We start from the raw sequence: 17,269 nt of genomic DNA, 5'->3' as shown, positions 1-17,269 counted from the left end.
AGCGTATTTTATACTTTATTTGAAAATGTGCAAAAGATTGTTTATTTAAATAAAGTGTTTATCTTAATTATCAAGTTTTCAGATAGGAGGTAGAATAACATTTTCAAGGTCATTTTCCCCTCCAGATTCTTTCTGCAAACACTTCTTTTGTTAAAAGGGCTAAAAACATGATACACACGTTAGGTCTCACTATGTCAAGCTTTGAAAAAACCGGGTTTAAATTACATATCTTTATAAAAACCTCCACCAGTGGAAGGTATTTACTCAGTCAACAACTTTTATTGACTGAATGCTGGTGTGAGTTTGGCTCTGAAGCATTCGCCCGACTTGTCCTGCAGGTCTTGAAGTGGCAGAACTGGAAGCAAGGAACACAGTTCGAGGATATTTAGCTGCAGTGGCTTGGGATATGGTTTGCTGAAAAGTAATCAGACACCACAGGTCTTTAAAGAATGCAAAACAACCCAACTCCATTCAAGTAACCGTAAGTGAACAGTAGTTTAAAGATTCCTAATAGAAACTGAACTACACATCAAAAAAACAATGGGATAACTATTTTTTTTTCCTTCCTTATATACTTAGAACAGTACAAGTACTTAGAAAAGTACTAAACACCCAGTTAACCATCATGTGCCCTGAACTATATCATCTTGATCTGCACAATCTCATTTCAAGAGTTTTTGTTTTTCAAGGCTGTTCAGAATATTCCTTTGTAGTTCTAATGTAATCACACCAATACTCCTTTAAGTACAGCATTTGCTATGAGAAAGTGGTTTCCGAAAGGAAGAAGTTTGAATTTACTTAAGAACTTCTTCCCTCAAACGAGACTTCTTACTGCAATATATAGTAAATACATACAGCTTATATATGCAATCAAGGTTGCATATATAAGGCTCTTTGTCAGATCGACAAGAGAAATACTTGAATCTGACTGATCTGCACTTAGACTTTTATTTGCAGGAAGAGTATAAGGTAAATACTCTTTACCTCATTTATTTCTGGGAATGTCTGGAAATACAGAGACATTGTCTGAGCAGCCAGAGATCAACCTAGGAAAGCTAAGGCACAGATGGAATTAAATCTGTCCATAGACAAGAAAGGCAACAAGAAGAGCTTCTCTCAATGATAAAAGGAAGATTAAAGAAAATGTGAGTCTCAGCCCAGAGAAAAGGAGGCTGAGGGGGGATCTCATGAATGTTCATAAATACCTGAAGGAAGAATGCGGAGAAGATGGAGCCAGGCTCTTTTCAAGCACCCAGTGCCAGAACAAGAAGCAGTGGGCACAAAGTGGAACAGAAGAGGCTCCATCTGAGCATCAGGCAGCTCTTCTGTGCTGTACCAGTGACAGAACACTGGCACCGGCTGCCCTCAGAACTTGCAGACTCTCCTCTTTGGAGATCTTCAAAAGCCACCATGACAGAGGCCCGGGTAACCTGTTCCAGATGTCCCTGACCAAGCAAGGTTGGACCAGGTGTCTTCCAGGGGCACCTTCCAACCTCAACCATCCTGCGACTTTGTGATTGTGTTTTTAAAAGGCAGGTTTTGGTACAGTAGTGGCACTAGTCACAGACTCTGAATTCTTTAGAAGTTAAAGCCCCTTTTTGCTCAGATTGGTCTAAACGTGTAGTGACAGATTAGGTGATCTGGGCTACTGTTACAGTCACATTTTACATTGCTTTCACAGCCTATTAATGCACTTGTCTCAGTATTTCTTCAGATCAGTGGGAGGAAATAAAAATATACAAGAAACAGGCCAGATGAACTTTGTTGCCTCTTGACAAAGATTCTGTTTTTTTCTCCAATAATTTGCTATGCTCAGCTTGCCCATAAAACCTGTATCTCAACAATCTTTGATTCGACTGCTCCACTGCAAAGCTTGTCTTTAAATGGCAGCTGCGTGATGACAATACCTAACATAGTTGCACCAGATGACCAACAGCTATGGACAGGAAGACTCACTGAAGAGTTGGCCAAGAAAAAGTCAACCAATATTACTGTGCCTATGAAATAATTTCTACAGTAACAAAATACGATCAAAGAAGAAAACACTGCCACTTTAGCTTACTCTGTAATTCTATCCAGCCCAAAGGTAGCACTGCTTATTATTTTAAAAAGGACTCAAGTCTAATTATCTCTTCATGGTGGTCATTTTTATTTATACAATATAATATTAACAATACTATTACAAAGCATAATTCTGACTTACCTGAGTGATCGGATGATGTTTTTCAACAATGACTGAACTCATGGGTGGTGCAACTCCCATCACTGCTAAACTACCACAAATTCTGTGTTTTTGCCCCATATCAGATCTGCCGGTGATTCGAGCAGTGATTGTTCTCCCAGCTTTCTGTTGAGCAGATGTTATTACTTTTGCCATGGGCTACAAATAAATCAGATATTAATTAGCAAAATTTCTAAGCATATTATTTACAATGTTTTAGTATGTCTGCTTAGTTTTATTAGCTGCTTGCCTAACATAACATAGGAATCTGCACGTAATACACTTATGTTATGGAACTGAAGTTGCTCCACCTAGTTGCAACCTAGTCAGTTCTGTCTTTTTTCCTCAGCGATGCTGTTTAGTGCAAGTGCAACTACTATCCTGAGGGGATTAGGCTAATTTGACAAAAATCAAGCTGCACGGGTAGTTTAGCTTTGCTCACTGGCTGCAAACTCTAGTGATAGCTGCAGGCACTTCCATCACCCTGATAAGTCTTTCTAGCAGTGACGTGGCAGATACAAAAACACTTCTATGCAATAAAATGTAGCATCTTTCTGATTGCTGGAAGAAAATTGCAGCAAAAAGGCAAAAGAAGACTATATTTTTTCCAGAACAAAATGGTACCATGTGAAACACCTGCTGTATTTCACCTAAATGCACTTACACTTTTCTTACTCTTTATTTTGTCATACTTTTTTTTTCACTCCAAAAATCAGCTAAAACTCATTCTGAGAGGGTTTTTCCATCTCATTAATAAGCATTCACAAGATAGTGTTGTCGCACATTTAACTGAACACTATGACAGTTTTCTCAACTACATACTTGCGTTGCTCTGAAAACTAAAACTAAACAGAAACTGCTCTGAAACTAAAAATTTGTTCTAATTGCCTTAAAAAGTCAGTCTGAGCATTTTACCAATTTTTGAGTTGATGCCAGCCCAGATCCTGCAGCTGTGCCAGGGATGACTACTGGAGAATCAGAATCCAGCCTGGTCTGAGAAGTGCTTGCATGACCCAGGTGGGAAGAAAACTGTTAAGTAAATCAGAGTTTAAAGAACAAGCATAATATTTCCAAAAATACAGTTTTACTCTTTAGATAGGCAACCTAGTGACCATTCCACTTACCTTTCTAAACTGAAGCTTTTTTGCAGATGTATTAGTACTATTTTTAATATATATATTTTTTGCTAATCTAAGAATTCTTTTTAAAAACATACTTGTTTAAAAATTCCTGGAAACTGAGTAACTAACATTGGTACTATTAGAATGGAAAACGGGGAAAAGAGGCAAGCATGTCCTCTCTCCATTCTAACCTGTACCCTAGTGTGGAATTGTTTTACAGCACAAACATCTTCAGCATAACTCCAGGGCAGGTCTAGAACTTCCAGGCTACTGGGTAATAGTCTGGATAAGTTGACATAACAAGACAATAAGATTAGTTTTTCCTCAGTGAAATTTATGTTGCATTTTTAGAAGAAAGTTAACGTCAAGCTAACTTCTATTTTTTTTTTCCCTCCATAACAGTAAGGTCAGTTATTTTTTTGGCAAGGCACACTAACAACATCTTTTTTTCAGTAAAAACCTTGGAAAGCAAATTCTGCTTGCTATAGTGACTTTCTCTTCATTAGCTTAACACTTCTTCACTAAAAACAAAACCAGAGCTAAATGGAAGTATGGCAAGTCATAGGAACCACTACTTACACACTTCATTTACAGCAAGCACTCTGAACATACTTGTTGGATTCTTTTTATACTTAGACTAAGTTCAAATCCCCTCAGTTCAGGAATTATCATATTTATTTTCAAAAAGCCCCATGGCAGGAAGTTCATTTTCACTGCTAGTGAATATAGCACTGACTTACCAAGTCTTCCATCTGAAGACTAGCTGCTGGCGCAGGGGGTGGTGAAGGGGGACTGTACTGTGCAGGAGGTTGCATTCCTGCTATAACGGCACCATTATCTTCTCTCCTACTTCCTGAATCTATTTTATGAAACACAGAGTAATGAGATCAGCACATAATCTAGCAAACACTAGGGGATACAAAATATAGTAAAAGTTTTACTACTCCTTTGGTATTTCTGTATAAACTAATTTAAAGGATCAGTCTTTTCCACTCCTGTATTTGACGCTCCTTTTCAGAAGTTTGGAAACAGAAATTTCAGGTGGCTTGTTTCTCTATTTTGCTTCAACACCTCTATGTGCTTGTCAAACTTCAGAGTAAGGAACAGAGGTTCTGAATACTGCTTGCAAATACAAAACCTATTGTGCTAGAGATGCCTTTACAGTAGAGGCCAAAAGTTATTTCAGACAGACAGCAGCGAGGCAGGGAAAGACTGTACTGAACGCAGCACCATTCTCTTGCCTCAGTGCAGACAACGTGGGGACATCTGATCTGCAGACCTAAGCACAGAATCTTTTTAAGTTGTTTCAGCCTTTACTTTTAGAATGTAAGTTTCCTTAAGGGAAGCAGAGAGAAGTACTGTTGTTTACCCTTCCATTTCTAAAGGACTTAATGCAATAGGAGCTCCAGGAATTTTTATAATTTCAAGGATTAGAGTATATTGTATAGCAACTGGTTTTTTTTGTTGTTGTTGCTGTTTTCTTAAAGTGAAAAATATAACAATTAACACAGTTCAGCTGCTACAGTATTCAAGGTTTTCAAGAATGAAAATATGCCAGAATACACCTTTTGTACTAACACATGTGTATATATACATTAAGCTTAGGCACAGACAGGATCAATGGCATATATATCTGATCTACATTACTTAAGAAGTGATATTTCTATTATAACATGAGTTATTGTGGATCCAAGCTAAAAAAACATGATACACAGAATCACCCATCAGTAAATCAGCCACAGACTGCTGACCATCTACACTGTCACCAAGTAGTAGACCTTTGTCAAACTGTGATACTTGCACATTAATAATAACTACCTGTAAGTCTTTCAAGGAAACAAATTCTGCTTTTACTTGCAGTGACAGTAGGTGGCACTGCAGTGTTTGTAGATATGTATCACAGACACATAATTCAATTACCCATCACTACGTGCGAGACACACTATTTGTTGCATGTTTTTTTGAAAACAGAACAGTTTTTAACATATTCAATCCATCTTTTTAAAGGAATATGTATTTGATGAAGTCTTCATATTAAAAATAAAGAAGGAAAAAGAAGAATCCTTTTTAAAAAACCAAAACAACAGAACACAATAAAAACAACAAAAACCACAAACTCCCAAGTTAAATCTACTTTACACTGACCAGGATCTGTCCTATTGTCCTTTCCTTGAAACATGGTCATTGCTTCCAGATTCAAAGCACAAACACCACGCATAAATGCTTTCTTCATAGTGTCTTCATACTGCTCTCTTTCACTGTGCAGACGCAGAATCTCAGCTTTTGCTTGTTCCAAATTAGCAGTGAGCTACAAAAGAGAATATGGAAACAGCTGCCTTGTACTTCTGGTTGCAAACCATGAACACATTGAAATAGCTTTAAAGGGCACTTAATGTGTTTACAAAACGTATTTTCACTTCAAAATCTCTAGTTTGCTAAGGACAGAATCACAGAAGGGCTTGGAACTAGATGATCCTTAAGCCCTTCTATGATTCTACCCTTAGCAAACTAGAGGATAGGGTTGCCAACCACTAAATCATGAACCCCTCCTACCTGACCTTGAAAATCTCCAAGCATATGAGGTGCCCACAGCTTCCCTGGAACAGTTTGTTCCAGGTACCTCACCACCCTCTTAGAAAAAACAACAAAAACTTCCCCCCAGTATCTAATCTAAATCTCCTGCTTTTAGTTTAAAACCATTCCCCTTGTCCTGTCACTATCAGACAGTGAAAAAAAGTTGTTCTCCCTGGATCTTTCTCTTCTCCAAGCTGAACAATATCAGCTCCCTCAGTGATTCTTCTTAAGAAGTGCTCCAGTCCTGATCACCTTGGCAGCTCTCCTCTGGACCCCCTTCAATAGCTCCACATCATTCTTATGTAGGGTGCCCCAGGCCTAGACGCACTACTCCAGATGGGGTCTCATGTGGGTGGTAACCTCCCTCTCCCTGCTGGCCCACCCCTATTTTGATGCAAAGTAGGATATGGTTGGCCTTCTGGGAAGCAAGAGCACACTGGTGGCTCATGTAAAGCTTTTCATCCATCAGAACCCCCAGGTTCCTTCCCAGCAGGGCAGATCTCAATGAATTCTTTCAGCCTGTAAACATGCCTGGGATTGCCACAATGGAATTGCAGTATCTCACGCTTCAACTTGTTGAATCCAATTGGGCTCATTAGGTTCCCGAGCACTGGAACTGTCTGCCCAGAGAGGTTGTGGAGTCCCCTCTGGAAATACTGATTTTTTTCTGTATGACCTACTGTAGGAAACATGCTTTAGCAGGAAGTTGGACATTATGATCTCCAGAAGTCCCTTTCAGTCCCTACAATTCAGTAATTCCACGCTGTGAGCCCACTTCTCAAGCTTGTCCATTTGAATGCCAGCCCTTCCTTCTGTTGTATCAACTGTACCACTTAGCTCAGCATCACCTGCAAACTTGCTGATGGTGCATTCCGTCTCTCTGTCCAGACCATTGATAAAGATGTTGAATAGCACTGGTCCCAAGATAAATATCTGGAGGACACCCATTGTTACCAGCCTAACATTTTCAGCAAGTGTAGTTGACAGGTTGAAGGCAAAAACAAACTTGTATCCAGCCTCTAACAGCTGTTATAGAAGATACTGAACTCCTTATGGTCATTTATAATAATAACAGACTTTTATTTCTATTATGTCTTTCTTCTTCAGTGAGACCTCAAAATAAACTGCAAATATTAAACAACGTGTTCTCAGGAATCAGGTACAATTCCTTGTGATGTGTAAACAGGTATTTACTCCACCTGTATATGCAGATCAGCAACATTTTACATCAGAAGCTAGTCATACATAAAAAAATAAAAAAAAGACAAAAAAAAACCAAAAAAAAAGCAACCATCTACAGGAGAAATCCTAGATCTTCACATCTTTTCCTGTATTTCAGAGCCCTGTTCTCTTGGAAAGTCTTCATGCTTTTCAAACTTGCTGAGAAAGATATGCTTTGTAGAAATTGATGTATTGAGACAAGGAGTGAAGGAATGGAAAAAGAAAACCTTACTATACCTCTGCAATTTTGGCTTCATAATTATTGGTAAGCTGAACACAGATATCTTCTGCCCTTTGTTGACAGGCTTTAGATACTTTGTCTTTCCATCTTTCTTCACTAAGAGAGCGCCATGCTGCCCATACCTTCTTCTTCAAAGATGTCTGGAACTGTTTATCTGCTATTCTGTTTGCATATTCCTTGGGAAAAAACATAAACACATTATAAGCAAGAGCAAGTTAGCTAAAAACTCAAGTGATTGTGGATGACTGCTAAGCCACATACTTCACAGACCACAGTGGGAATGTCTAAACTGAGTTACGTGCTTGTGTATTGCTTCACTGTGAAACACCATTTCAGTAGCTCCATAATTCTGCCTGCACATGCATTAACGAACTTTACTCAGTAACAGAAAACACACTGTAGAGCACCTATCTTATACAAACAGTTTTTACTCACAGCTTAATGACTTCTAAACAACAGCCTCATATATGTGGTATAAGCCTACAGTCACAAGGATAGCTGATATTAGCATAAGTCATAATTCTTAAAAAAATAAATAAAATGATAGAGTCGGGATGTTTTAGCTAGTTGTTTTTTTTTTTTTTAACATAATACTATAATTCCACTCCAATAAAGGTAATTCTATCCTGTTTAAAAAAATATTCACCAGGCAACATATTTTAGTATTACTTTTTTCAGAAATTAATCAGAAGAGATACAAAAAGCTGAGTAATTTCCCCAAAGCAGCTCCAAATTACTAGTAAATTTCCAGATAAGAGAGAAAGAATAGAGAAAAGGCTGCCCCTTTCTGTGAAATGGCAGTTTTGGACAGTGTCAAATAAACATGAATCTACATTGGACTGTGAAAGTTTCGCAGTCTTGATTTGGGATCCCCCTTTCCTGTTATGTTTCATTCAGCAGATTCTTTACAACATCTGACACAATGCTCCACATTTTGTAAGTGTCTAGCTCTTAGCTAATGCATGTTTTGGCAACTGAAGTTTTAAATGTGAAACTGGGTCCCAAAAAATATAAGATGATATATTTAATAATTTAATTGTTCAAAAGCAGTTTCTTTAAGATTTATAGACATTCCCTTGTCACTTTCTTCAAAATACAGATACCGTAAACTTCAGTGATTTGCTGTAAGATGATCACAGTGATATGAGCAAACCAATACCCTAAACAAGAAGTTTAATGTTTTTCACAATTCCAGGGACTACTCAGACAGCAGCATTTTGGGGTGGACTGACACTTTCAAACTGTCATTTGACACTGCCTAGAACATCAAAACAGCAACACTGCCATTTCTTCCAAATATAACAAGAGCGGCACCAATCCTGACTCTCTTCAAAGCTTTAGTTTTCATCACATTTTTATTTTGCACACATACCTCTTGTTTAGCTTTAATTTGCTGAATCCGCCACTGTGTAAACATTCTCATTAACTCTATTTTCTCTTTCTTCCTCTCTAATGCTTCTGTCATGTTAGTGATCACCTGCAAAAACATTAACGCTACATCAGGAGCTACGTTCTTTGTAATATCAAAAGGAACACACTTGCAGAATTATTTGCACTTAAAGCATTTGCTTTTAGCACCAGCTTCTTACTGAATCTTCCCTTTAATCCAATTAAACAGGGAAAAACAATCAGAATTCAAATCAGGAGCAACATTCATTCATTGACTCTTGTCTAGATTTTAATTTCCTCATAATACTACCTATTTTAATAAATGTACTTTATACTTTGCTCAAATACGGAAAGCTGTTAACTTTTTGTAGTTTCAGAAATAAATACAAAATTTATCCAAAATTAGAAATAAATATGTGTAATTTGTCATCAATTAGGAAATGCATTTAATTTTTGAAAGAAATCCCCCTTCATATTCTAAGTCCATCAGCAGGATTTTTAGAATACAGACCAGTCTTTTTAATTGTAAATACAAATTAAGAGTCTAAAGTCCATAAGTATTCTTAACTAAAATGTTTAAAAGTTAGGTTAATGTTATTGAATCCTCTTATTTTATGTGGTTGTGGGTCTACCACAATTTTATGTACATTTCCGCAGTTCTAGTTAATTTCAAAGTTGTTCATAGAAAAAAGGCACAGCTAGAAGACCACAAATGTACAGTTCTAAGAAACTCAAAACAGGAGATTCTCTAAATTTAATTTTGAAGACTGCTGCCTAGTTAAAATGCAGTAAAACGTATCCAATCAATAGAAAAATGAATGGCTTTCTGAAGCATAAGAACAAATAGACTCTTGTGTGATTTTCATGAAACAAATTAAGAATAAGATTAGTGACAATATTTAAAAGCAAAGAATGTAAAATATTTACATACTTCATATTAGATTTCCATTGTTAGAAGCTTACTAGCAACAGGATTCATTTTTCCATCATACAGTCTTAGTGTATTATTTTCATTTTCACATTACAGTCTACAGATATTTACTTAATTGTAGCAAGAATTTCATTGTTCAAATAAACAGGGTAAAAAAGGTTTTTGTTTTTAAAGAGGCAACAATTGAACTCTGAAATTACAATACTACCTCATCTTTTCTGCCAATAGAGATTTCATAAGTACGTAGCAACTCTTTCAGGTTTTCCACCTCATTGTTCAACTGTTTCACATGTTCAGCATGTTTCTCTTTTTCTTGTCTCATTTGATGCTTGTGATGTTCGATAAAACTTAATTTCCATTTCCTCAATTCACTCAAAACATTTGTCTAAAAAGTAAAAGGATGATAGTAGTGAAATCTATAAAACTATTTCCCTTTCTCCCCAGTCATTTAATCTTAAAACACTTTGTTAAGAACAAATGATTATGTAAAGTGAAGACTCTGGGCTGCATGCACCTACAAACATTACCAGACAGTGAACTGACAGTAACTAAACACCCGTGGCACAGAAAGTTTTTGTCTCGTGCTAACATAAAATATACAACAAAAACGAAAAGAAAACCATCCCTTTGTAATATAACCACAATACAAATTTCCCTACACTCTCACTTAATCTACAACAACATACTGCCACTTGTATTTTATTTTTAATGATTGCATCCAAAATAAATACCTTAAGACTTCCACTCCAGAGATCGAGTATATTTTCTATTTGAGTAACTTTTTCACCAGGTACAGTTAATTCAGTTACTATGACTTCATCAGTTTCTCTTGGAACGTGTGTGGACTCTTGTGAAGAAGTCTCTTCTGAAACAGGGCAAAGTTGTTCCATATTGACCTCAGTACACTCCTTCACTGACAATAAATCTAAAAATGAGACAGAAAAAAAAGATTAATAATCTTTATTATAACCAGTAACTGGATTATAATCAGTAACTGGACTGCATTCTGTATTAAGTCAGAAGCTAGGAAAAAAGGAAAAATAAATAAATATAATGACTGTCAAGAGCCTACTTTCCCCATGTATGCCAAACTGGACCTAATTCAAATACGTGTCTAGAAGATACAGATATATTCAAGCCAACAGTTACACTGGGACAGTAATAAAAATCAAAATTACTGTTCACTTGAATATAATCTTAGAGAGTCTTTTTGTATTAAAGAGGATCACTAGAACAAGTACCAAGATGAATGAGTACACTGTTAGCAAAGACAAAAACTCACTCTGAAGAGCCTAAATCGGCTCTACTTCCTCCCTTGTGACTTGAGGATGTCACAAAAGTGATCCAGACCTCTGACCAACTTAGTGGCTCTCCTATGGATCTACTCCAACAGTTCCATGTCTCTCTTATGCTGGGTGCCCCAGGCCTGGATGCAATACTCCAGATGTGGCCTCATGAGAGTGGAGCAGAGGGGGACAACTCTCTCCTTCTCCCTTCTAGCCACCCCTCTTTTGATACACACCAGGATATGGTTGGTCTTCTGGGCATCAAGCACACACTGATGGCTCATGTAAAGCTTTCCATCCACTCAAACCCCCAAGTCCTTCTCAGCAGGGCAGCTCTCAATGAGTTCTTTTTCCAATCCGTACACAGACTTGGGACTGCTCTAACCCAAAAGTAACACTTTGCACTTGCCCTTGATGAACCTCAGGAGGTTCACCTGGGCCCACTTCTCTAGTTTGTCCATGTCCCTCTGGAGGGCATTTCTTACGCTGTATCACCTATACTGCTGAGATTAGTGCTGTCCAACAAAGATGATCAGCACTAAGTTTCAAGGCCAATTAACCTATATTTGTAAAACAATCTACCATTTTACATATTTCTTTAACCAGAAGAGAAAACCTTGTTGTCCAGGTGACAAAAAGAGGGTATACAAACATGCAGGAAAAGGTCTTCATGATGAAATAGCAAACCTACGCAATGACAGAAATCAAAGCAAGTTCTTTCAGTTTCTGTAAGCTAAGAAATTAGTGAAGAAATGACACAAGCATGATTATTCTTTAAGTTAAATTAACAAAACTTCCTCAAGCTGAATACAATTGACAAAAGCCACCAATACTTAACCAGAAATACCAGTGTACGTTGAACTGTGCATTGTCAATGCGCCACAAGACAGTGAGTTTATACAGAGCTACAGAGCTGAATACCAAGTAATAAAACTCAAAAACTGAAAACTGAACTAAAAGAATGATCATGTAGTAACACAGATAGTAAGTCTCCAAAGCACTGTTCAGCTAACACTTCAAAATAATCTTACTTTAAGTAAGCATCTATCTATCACGGCAGGACAAGTGTGAATAAAACTAGTTGTGATCTGATTAACTTGCATGAAGTAAAGGCACCTTCTTATATGCTACTATACCATAAAATAAACAAAAATGTTTATTTTAACCTTTACACCACTGAACACTGAGAACTGTCATTAAATCAATCCTGTCACTTTAAAGCTATGTCAGACAAAACCCTTCAGTGAATGTAACACCTTCCTAAGTTTCTTCTTGCTCAAAATATAAACACAATATACATTAACTATACGTTCTTTTCAAACAGCAACTATTTGAACACTTAAGTCATAACACTGCTTTTATAACATCAGCTATGGCTTTGCACACATTACCTGGAGTTTTACAGTAAATGGTGTCATCTGTTACACTTGAAAATCTGCCCCTTTCTCTCAGTTCTGAGGAAGGTTCTGACTGGTTCGGGGTGCGCAATTCAAACTTTGGAGTCACTACAACATAATGAAGCAGTTCTTCATACTCATCCTGTCATAAAATGTTGACAAAAATTATAAAGCTACAATTTTAAAAAAAACCTACTGAGTATATGTAAGAAGAAGTAATAATGTTTCATAATTTATTTTTCAACTAGGGGAAACTAAGATTTCACGGTGCATAAGTGAGCTGTTTTCTTATCATTTAGAAGCAAGTGATGACAGTTATAATTACTTTCCTCTAGCTTCCTTTCCTGAAGTTTATTGTTAACAACTAAATGCAGTGTAATAGCTACACTAAAAGATTTTGCTAGATGCCAAAGCTGGAAACTACAATAGGGACCTTAAACAACAAAATAGGAAGTAAGATGGAACAGTTCCGGATCATATACACTATTAATCACCTGATACTATTTTTCAACACTGCTATTACTGCAGAGAATAAGAACATGTATTTTTATAACCACAACAAAGTGCAGAATCACATTTCACATTCTGTAACATCATAATTACTACCAAATAAGCTGTAAAGCAGAAGATACTTTATTATCTGGTATTCTCTTTAAGGTATGTATAGATAGGTTGAAGACCTGTGACTAGTGATGTTCCCTAGGGGTCAGTGCTGGATCCAGGCTTGTTCAACATCTTCATCAGCGACCTTCACAAGAGGATAGTGTCTACCCTCAGCAAGTATGCTGATGAAACAAAGCTGGGAAGAGTGGCTGACACACCAGAAGGCTGTGCTACCATTCAGCAAGACCTGGACAGACTGGAGAGCTGGGCAGCAAGAAACCAGGTGAGGTTTAACAGAACCAAGCGTAGAGTCTTGCACCTGGGAAGGAATAACTGCATGCATCAGAACTGGTCAGGGTGTGACCTGCTGGAGAGGAGCTCTGCAGAAAGGGACCTGAAGGTCCTGGTGGACAACAGGGTAGGTCACGAGCCAGCAGTGTGCCCTGTTGGCCAAGGCCAGTGGGATCCTGGGGGACATTAAAGAGACAGTGTCCAGCAGGTGAAGGGAGGTGATCCTCCCTCTCTACTGCGCTGTAATCAGGCCTCATTTGGAATACTGTATCCAGTTCTGGGCACCCCAGTACAGACAAGACAGGGATCTCCTGGAAAGAGCTCAGCATAGAGCCATGAAGATGATAAAGGCCCCTATGAGGAAATCCTGGGTGAGCTGGGTCTGTTCAGCCTTGAGAAAAGAAGACTCAGAGGGGATCTTACTACTGTTTATAAATACCTTAAGTGTGGGAATCAAAGGGACATGGCCAACCTCTTTTCAGTGGTCTGTGAGGACAGGACAAGGGGGAATAGCCATAAAACTGAGCATAGGAAGTTCTGCACCAATATGTGAAGGAACTTTTTCACAGTGGGGGTGTCAGAGCACTGGAACAGGCTGTGCAGGGAGGTTGTGAACTCTCCTCTTGAGATATTCAAGTCCAACCTGGACACCTACCTGTGCAGCCTGCTGTAGAGGCCCTGCTTTGCAGGAGGGTTGGACAAGGATCTCTGGAGGTCCCTTCCAATCCCTACAGTTCTGTGATTCTGTGTCATTTGCACCTTATATTATGTATTTATTAAATTATATTGGCATAGGGAGCATGTATACAAAACTAATATAAAAAATTTGCATGTTAAAAATAAACTTGTCTAACCAGTACATGACTTTAAGCTGTGAACCACAATAAGGCAATAAACACGACTTTTTTTAGTTTCCTAATTAGATTTTCAGAATAAAAAGTATTTAGAGTTCAAATGTGAGTATTTGACATTATAGCTTAAACATAAAATCTATTCCAAGGGTACCACTAATTAATATCTGGGACAAAAAAAACCCCAAAAAAAAACAAAAAACCAAAGCGATTGCAAAATATTAAACTATGCCACTAGCAATACTTTTTTCTTCACTTAATACTGTTTTACTACTCTATTCAGTTTTCTAATGAGCTTAAATATCAGAAATCAACTGGGAATTAAAAAAAATAAATTGGTTCTGCATTCCATATCATGCTGTTGGGTGCAGATACACAGTGCACTGTGGAGCTTTGTTTCCAGGTTTTCTCCAGCAGACTCAAGTAAGTTCTGACACTCTAAGAGGAAGAGACATTGGGATTAATAGGCTGCCCAAGGAGATAATGGAGACATATGACTCAACTCATACACCTCAAGAATTTGAAGAAAACATCACTGCCCCTGAATGAATGCGTCTAGGCCATCTCAGTAATATCAGAAAGAATGAACAGATTTGAGGAAACACTGGTCCAGCTAACCCAAAGTGATGAACCCCACTCTCCACCTGTGCAATCTAGAATCTCCACTATTAAAGGCAGACACCCCCTTGCTCAAGTGAGGGATAGTACTGCTTCCACAGCATGTACTACCCTGTGTTTTCACCTGCATAATCATGAAGAGGATATGATGAGGTGGGACAGAAAACCCACTTCAGCCCTATGAGCATGGGTAGAAGAGTTACAAAAGAAATCAGCTATGAATGAGGGCTTCTCCATGAGAATGGCTACTTCAGTTGCTACTGAACACTGCAAATGCTGTAAACTTTCTGATATTGACCTCCAAGAAATAAATGATGGATACAGTAATTAAATGGCCAGAACAGCTTCGTATGGGACCCTGCACAACAAAGGGCTCAGATGGAGAACCCCTATCATCCAGGAATCTTGGAAATAATCACAGACTGGCCTGAAGGTAAAAACTTTGGAACATCATTAAGGGAAGAGGTAATGTGTGCAGAACAGACCCTGCCATGCAATGAATTACCAGAGAGTGAAAAGAAATATATCCTATTCACTGATGGGTCTTGCCACATCAAAGATGGAAAGCTGCTGTGTGGAGCCCCATGAGTTGTAGATGCTGCCAAAGAAGAAGGCAAATCAAGCCAATTTGCAGAGGTAAAGGCTGTCTAACTGGTCAATGCTTTATACTGAGTTATGGATGGTGGCAAGTGCCCTTTGGAGGTGGTTACAGCAGTGGAAATAAAACAACTGGCGGCAGAGAGGTAAGCCTATTTGAGCTGCTGACTTATGGGAAGACATCCACTACTAGCTGGTTAGAGAATTTGGCCATAAAGGTGTGTCATACAGATGCTCAGATGCCCAGGTTGCTGGGCCATCAAAGAACATGAGAACAATGACCAGGTAGAACAGACCACTGGGATTGAAGTGGCTCAGACAGACTTCTTGGATTGACAACACACAGATGTGAATTATTTCTTGCTTGGTGGGCCCATGACACCCTGGGTTCTCAGGGAAGAGATGCAACATATAATATGCTTGAGATTGACAGACGAACATGACCATGAATGCAATTGCACAAGTTATCCACGAATATAAAATGTGCTAGAATTAAACAAGCCTAGAGAAAATGAAGGGTGATGGCAGAAGTATAAATACTGTGAGGCCTGGCAGGTTGATTATATCACTTCATCACAAACTCATACTGGCAAGCATTATGTGCTTACTCTGGCAGAAGTAACCACTGGATAGCTTGAAACACATTCTATGCCCCATGCCACTGCCTGTAATACTATACTAGGCCTCGAAAAACAGGTCTCAAGGCAACATAGAACCCCAGACAAAATCATAAAATTATAGGGACTGGAAGGGACCTCCAGAGATCCTTGAGTCCAACTCCCCTGCAATGCAGGGCCCCTGCAGCCCTATATGGATAGGCGTCCAGGTGGGTCTTGAGTATCTCCAGAGAAGAGAACATAAAACCTCCATGGGCACCCTGTTCCAGTGCTCTGATACCCTCACTGTGAAGAAGTTTCTTTACATATTGGTGCAGAACTTCCTATGCTCAGTTCAGGGCCATTTCCCCTTGCCCTGTCCACACAGACCACTGAAAAGAAGTTGACCATGTCCCTTTGACTTCCACACTTAAGATAATTATAAACTTCATTTTATTTATAATTATAAGATCCCCTCTAGTCTTCTTTTCTGAAGACTGAACAGACCCAGCTCACCCAGCCTTTCCTCAGAGGGGAGATGCTCCAGGCCCTTTACCATCTTTGTGGCCTTCTGCTGGACTCTCTTCAGGAGTTCCCTGTCTTTTTTTGTACCATGGAGAATTGAATCAGATAATGGAACTCAATTTAAAAATTCAAAATTATGTGAAAGGGTAAGAGGACTTCCCTTGCCAATATTTCTATTAGTTAGCTAGGGCCTTACTGTTTGCATTTGTAATTACTATTGTTTTTTTCCCCACAAGATGTACTTCATAGTTATGTAAGCCCTATTTGGCACTGTTACTTTTATACTGCATCCCTACGTGCACTATTGCATTTGTACTGAGATACAGGAGCCAAGTTATAGCCTGTATTACCTGTCTGTCAGACTTATAAAGACAAATGGGAATCTGAAGAGAAAGCAGCACTTAAAATTCACAGAAACATCTAAAAACAAGTTATCCAACTGAAGCAAGGCAGTTACTGAGATTTACAGCCCTAATCATATCTTCTGCAAACCAAAATCCTTTTCAAATCCAGTTCACTGCAGTTAGAGTGAAAAGTGAATCACTGCTGCACTAGACGCGTATTCAGTAGCAAAGTGGCTACTCAGTATTATTCTGCTCTATCATTCTCAGTGACGTGGATTTTGAATCACCCTGGCAATCAAAAAGAATCATAAAAGAAAATTCTGGTCATATAGAATTTGTTGCCTTCATCCTCTTCTCCACTTACAAAAGGCACTGGAAACACAGGCGACAAATTACAATCAATGTGTCCAAGATTAACAAAATTTATTCACATAGAAGTGTATGATCTACAAAAGTAAACTGC

At 38.3% G+C, this 17,269-nt stretch overlaps 1 protein-coding gene across 6 annotated transcripts in view; it reads right to left on the bottom strand.

Annotated features, from left to right (window-relative positions):
- Position 1: 1 nt before the first annotated feature.
- Positions 2-17,269, bottom strand: part of POC5 (POC5 centriolar protein) — a 20,345-nt gene continuing 3,077 nt past the window's right edge. For 2 of the 6 annotated variants that reach the window (XM_015848820.2, XM_015848825.2), the window contains 10 exons: positions 12,376-12,523; positions 10,430-10,623; positions 9,907-10,083; positions 8,751-8,855; positions 7,375-7,554; positions 5,488-5,650; positions 4,083-4,201; positions 3,137-3,250; positions 2,204-2,380; positions 2-414 (listed from right to left, as the gene is read on the bottom strand). In XM_015848820.2, coding sequence (XP_015704306.1) covers positions 265-414; positions 2,204-2,380; positions 3,137-3,250; positions 4,083-4,201; positions 5,488-5,650; positions 7,375-7,554; positions 8,751-8,855; positions 9,907-10,083; positions 10,430-10,623; positions 12,376-12,523 — 1,527 coding nt within the window. In that variant the 3' untranslated portion in view covers positions 2-264. The remainder of the gene's footprint in view (positions 415-2,203; positions 2,381-3,136; positions 3,251-4,082; positions 4,202-5,487; positions 5,651-7,374; positions 7,555-8,750; positions 8,856-9,906; positions 10,084-10,429; positions 10,624-12,375; positions 12,524-17,269) is intronic. The other 4 variants (XM_015848824.2, XM_015848822.1, XM_015848826.2 and 1 more) reach the window with 3 other exon arrangements.

Source organism: Coturnix japonica, chromosome Z (assembly GCF_001577835.2).
Source record: "Coturnix japonica isolate 7356 chromosome Z, Coturnix japonica 2.1, whole genome shotgun sequence".
Lineage (NCBI taxonomy): Eukaryota > Metazoa > Chordata > Aves > Galliformes > Phasianidae > Coturnix > Coturnix japonica.
Note: the sequence above shows the minus strand (reverse complement) of the source record. Positions and strands in the feature narration are given on the sequence as shown.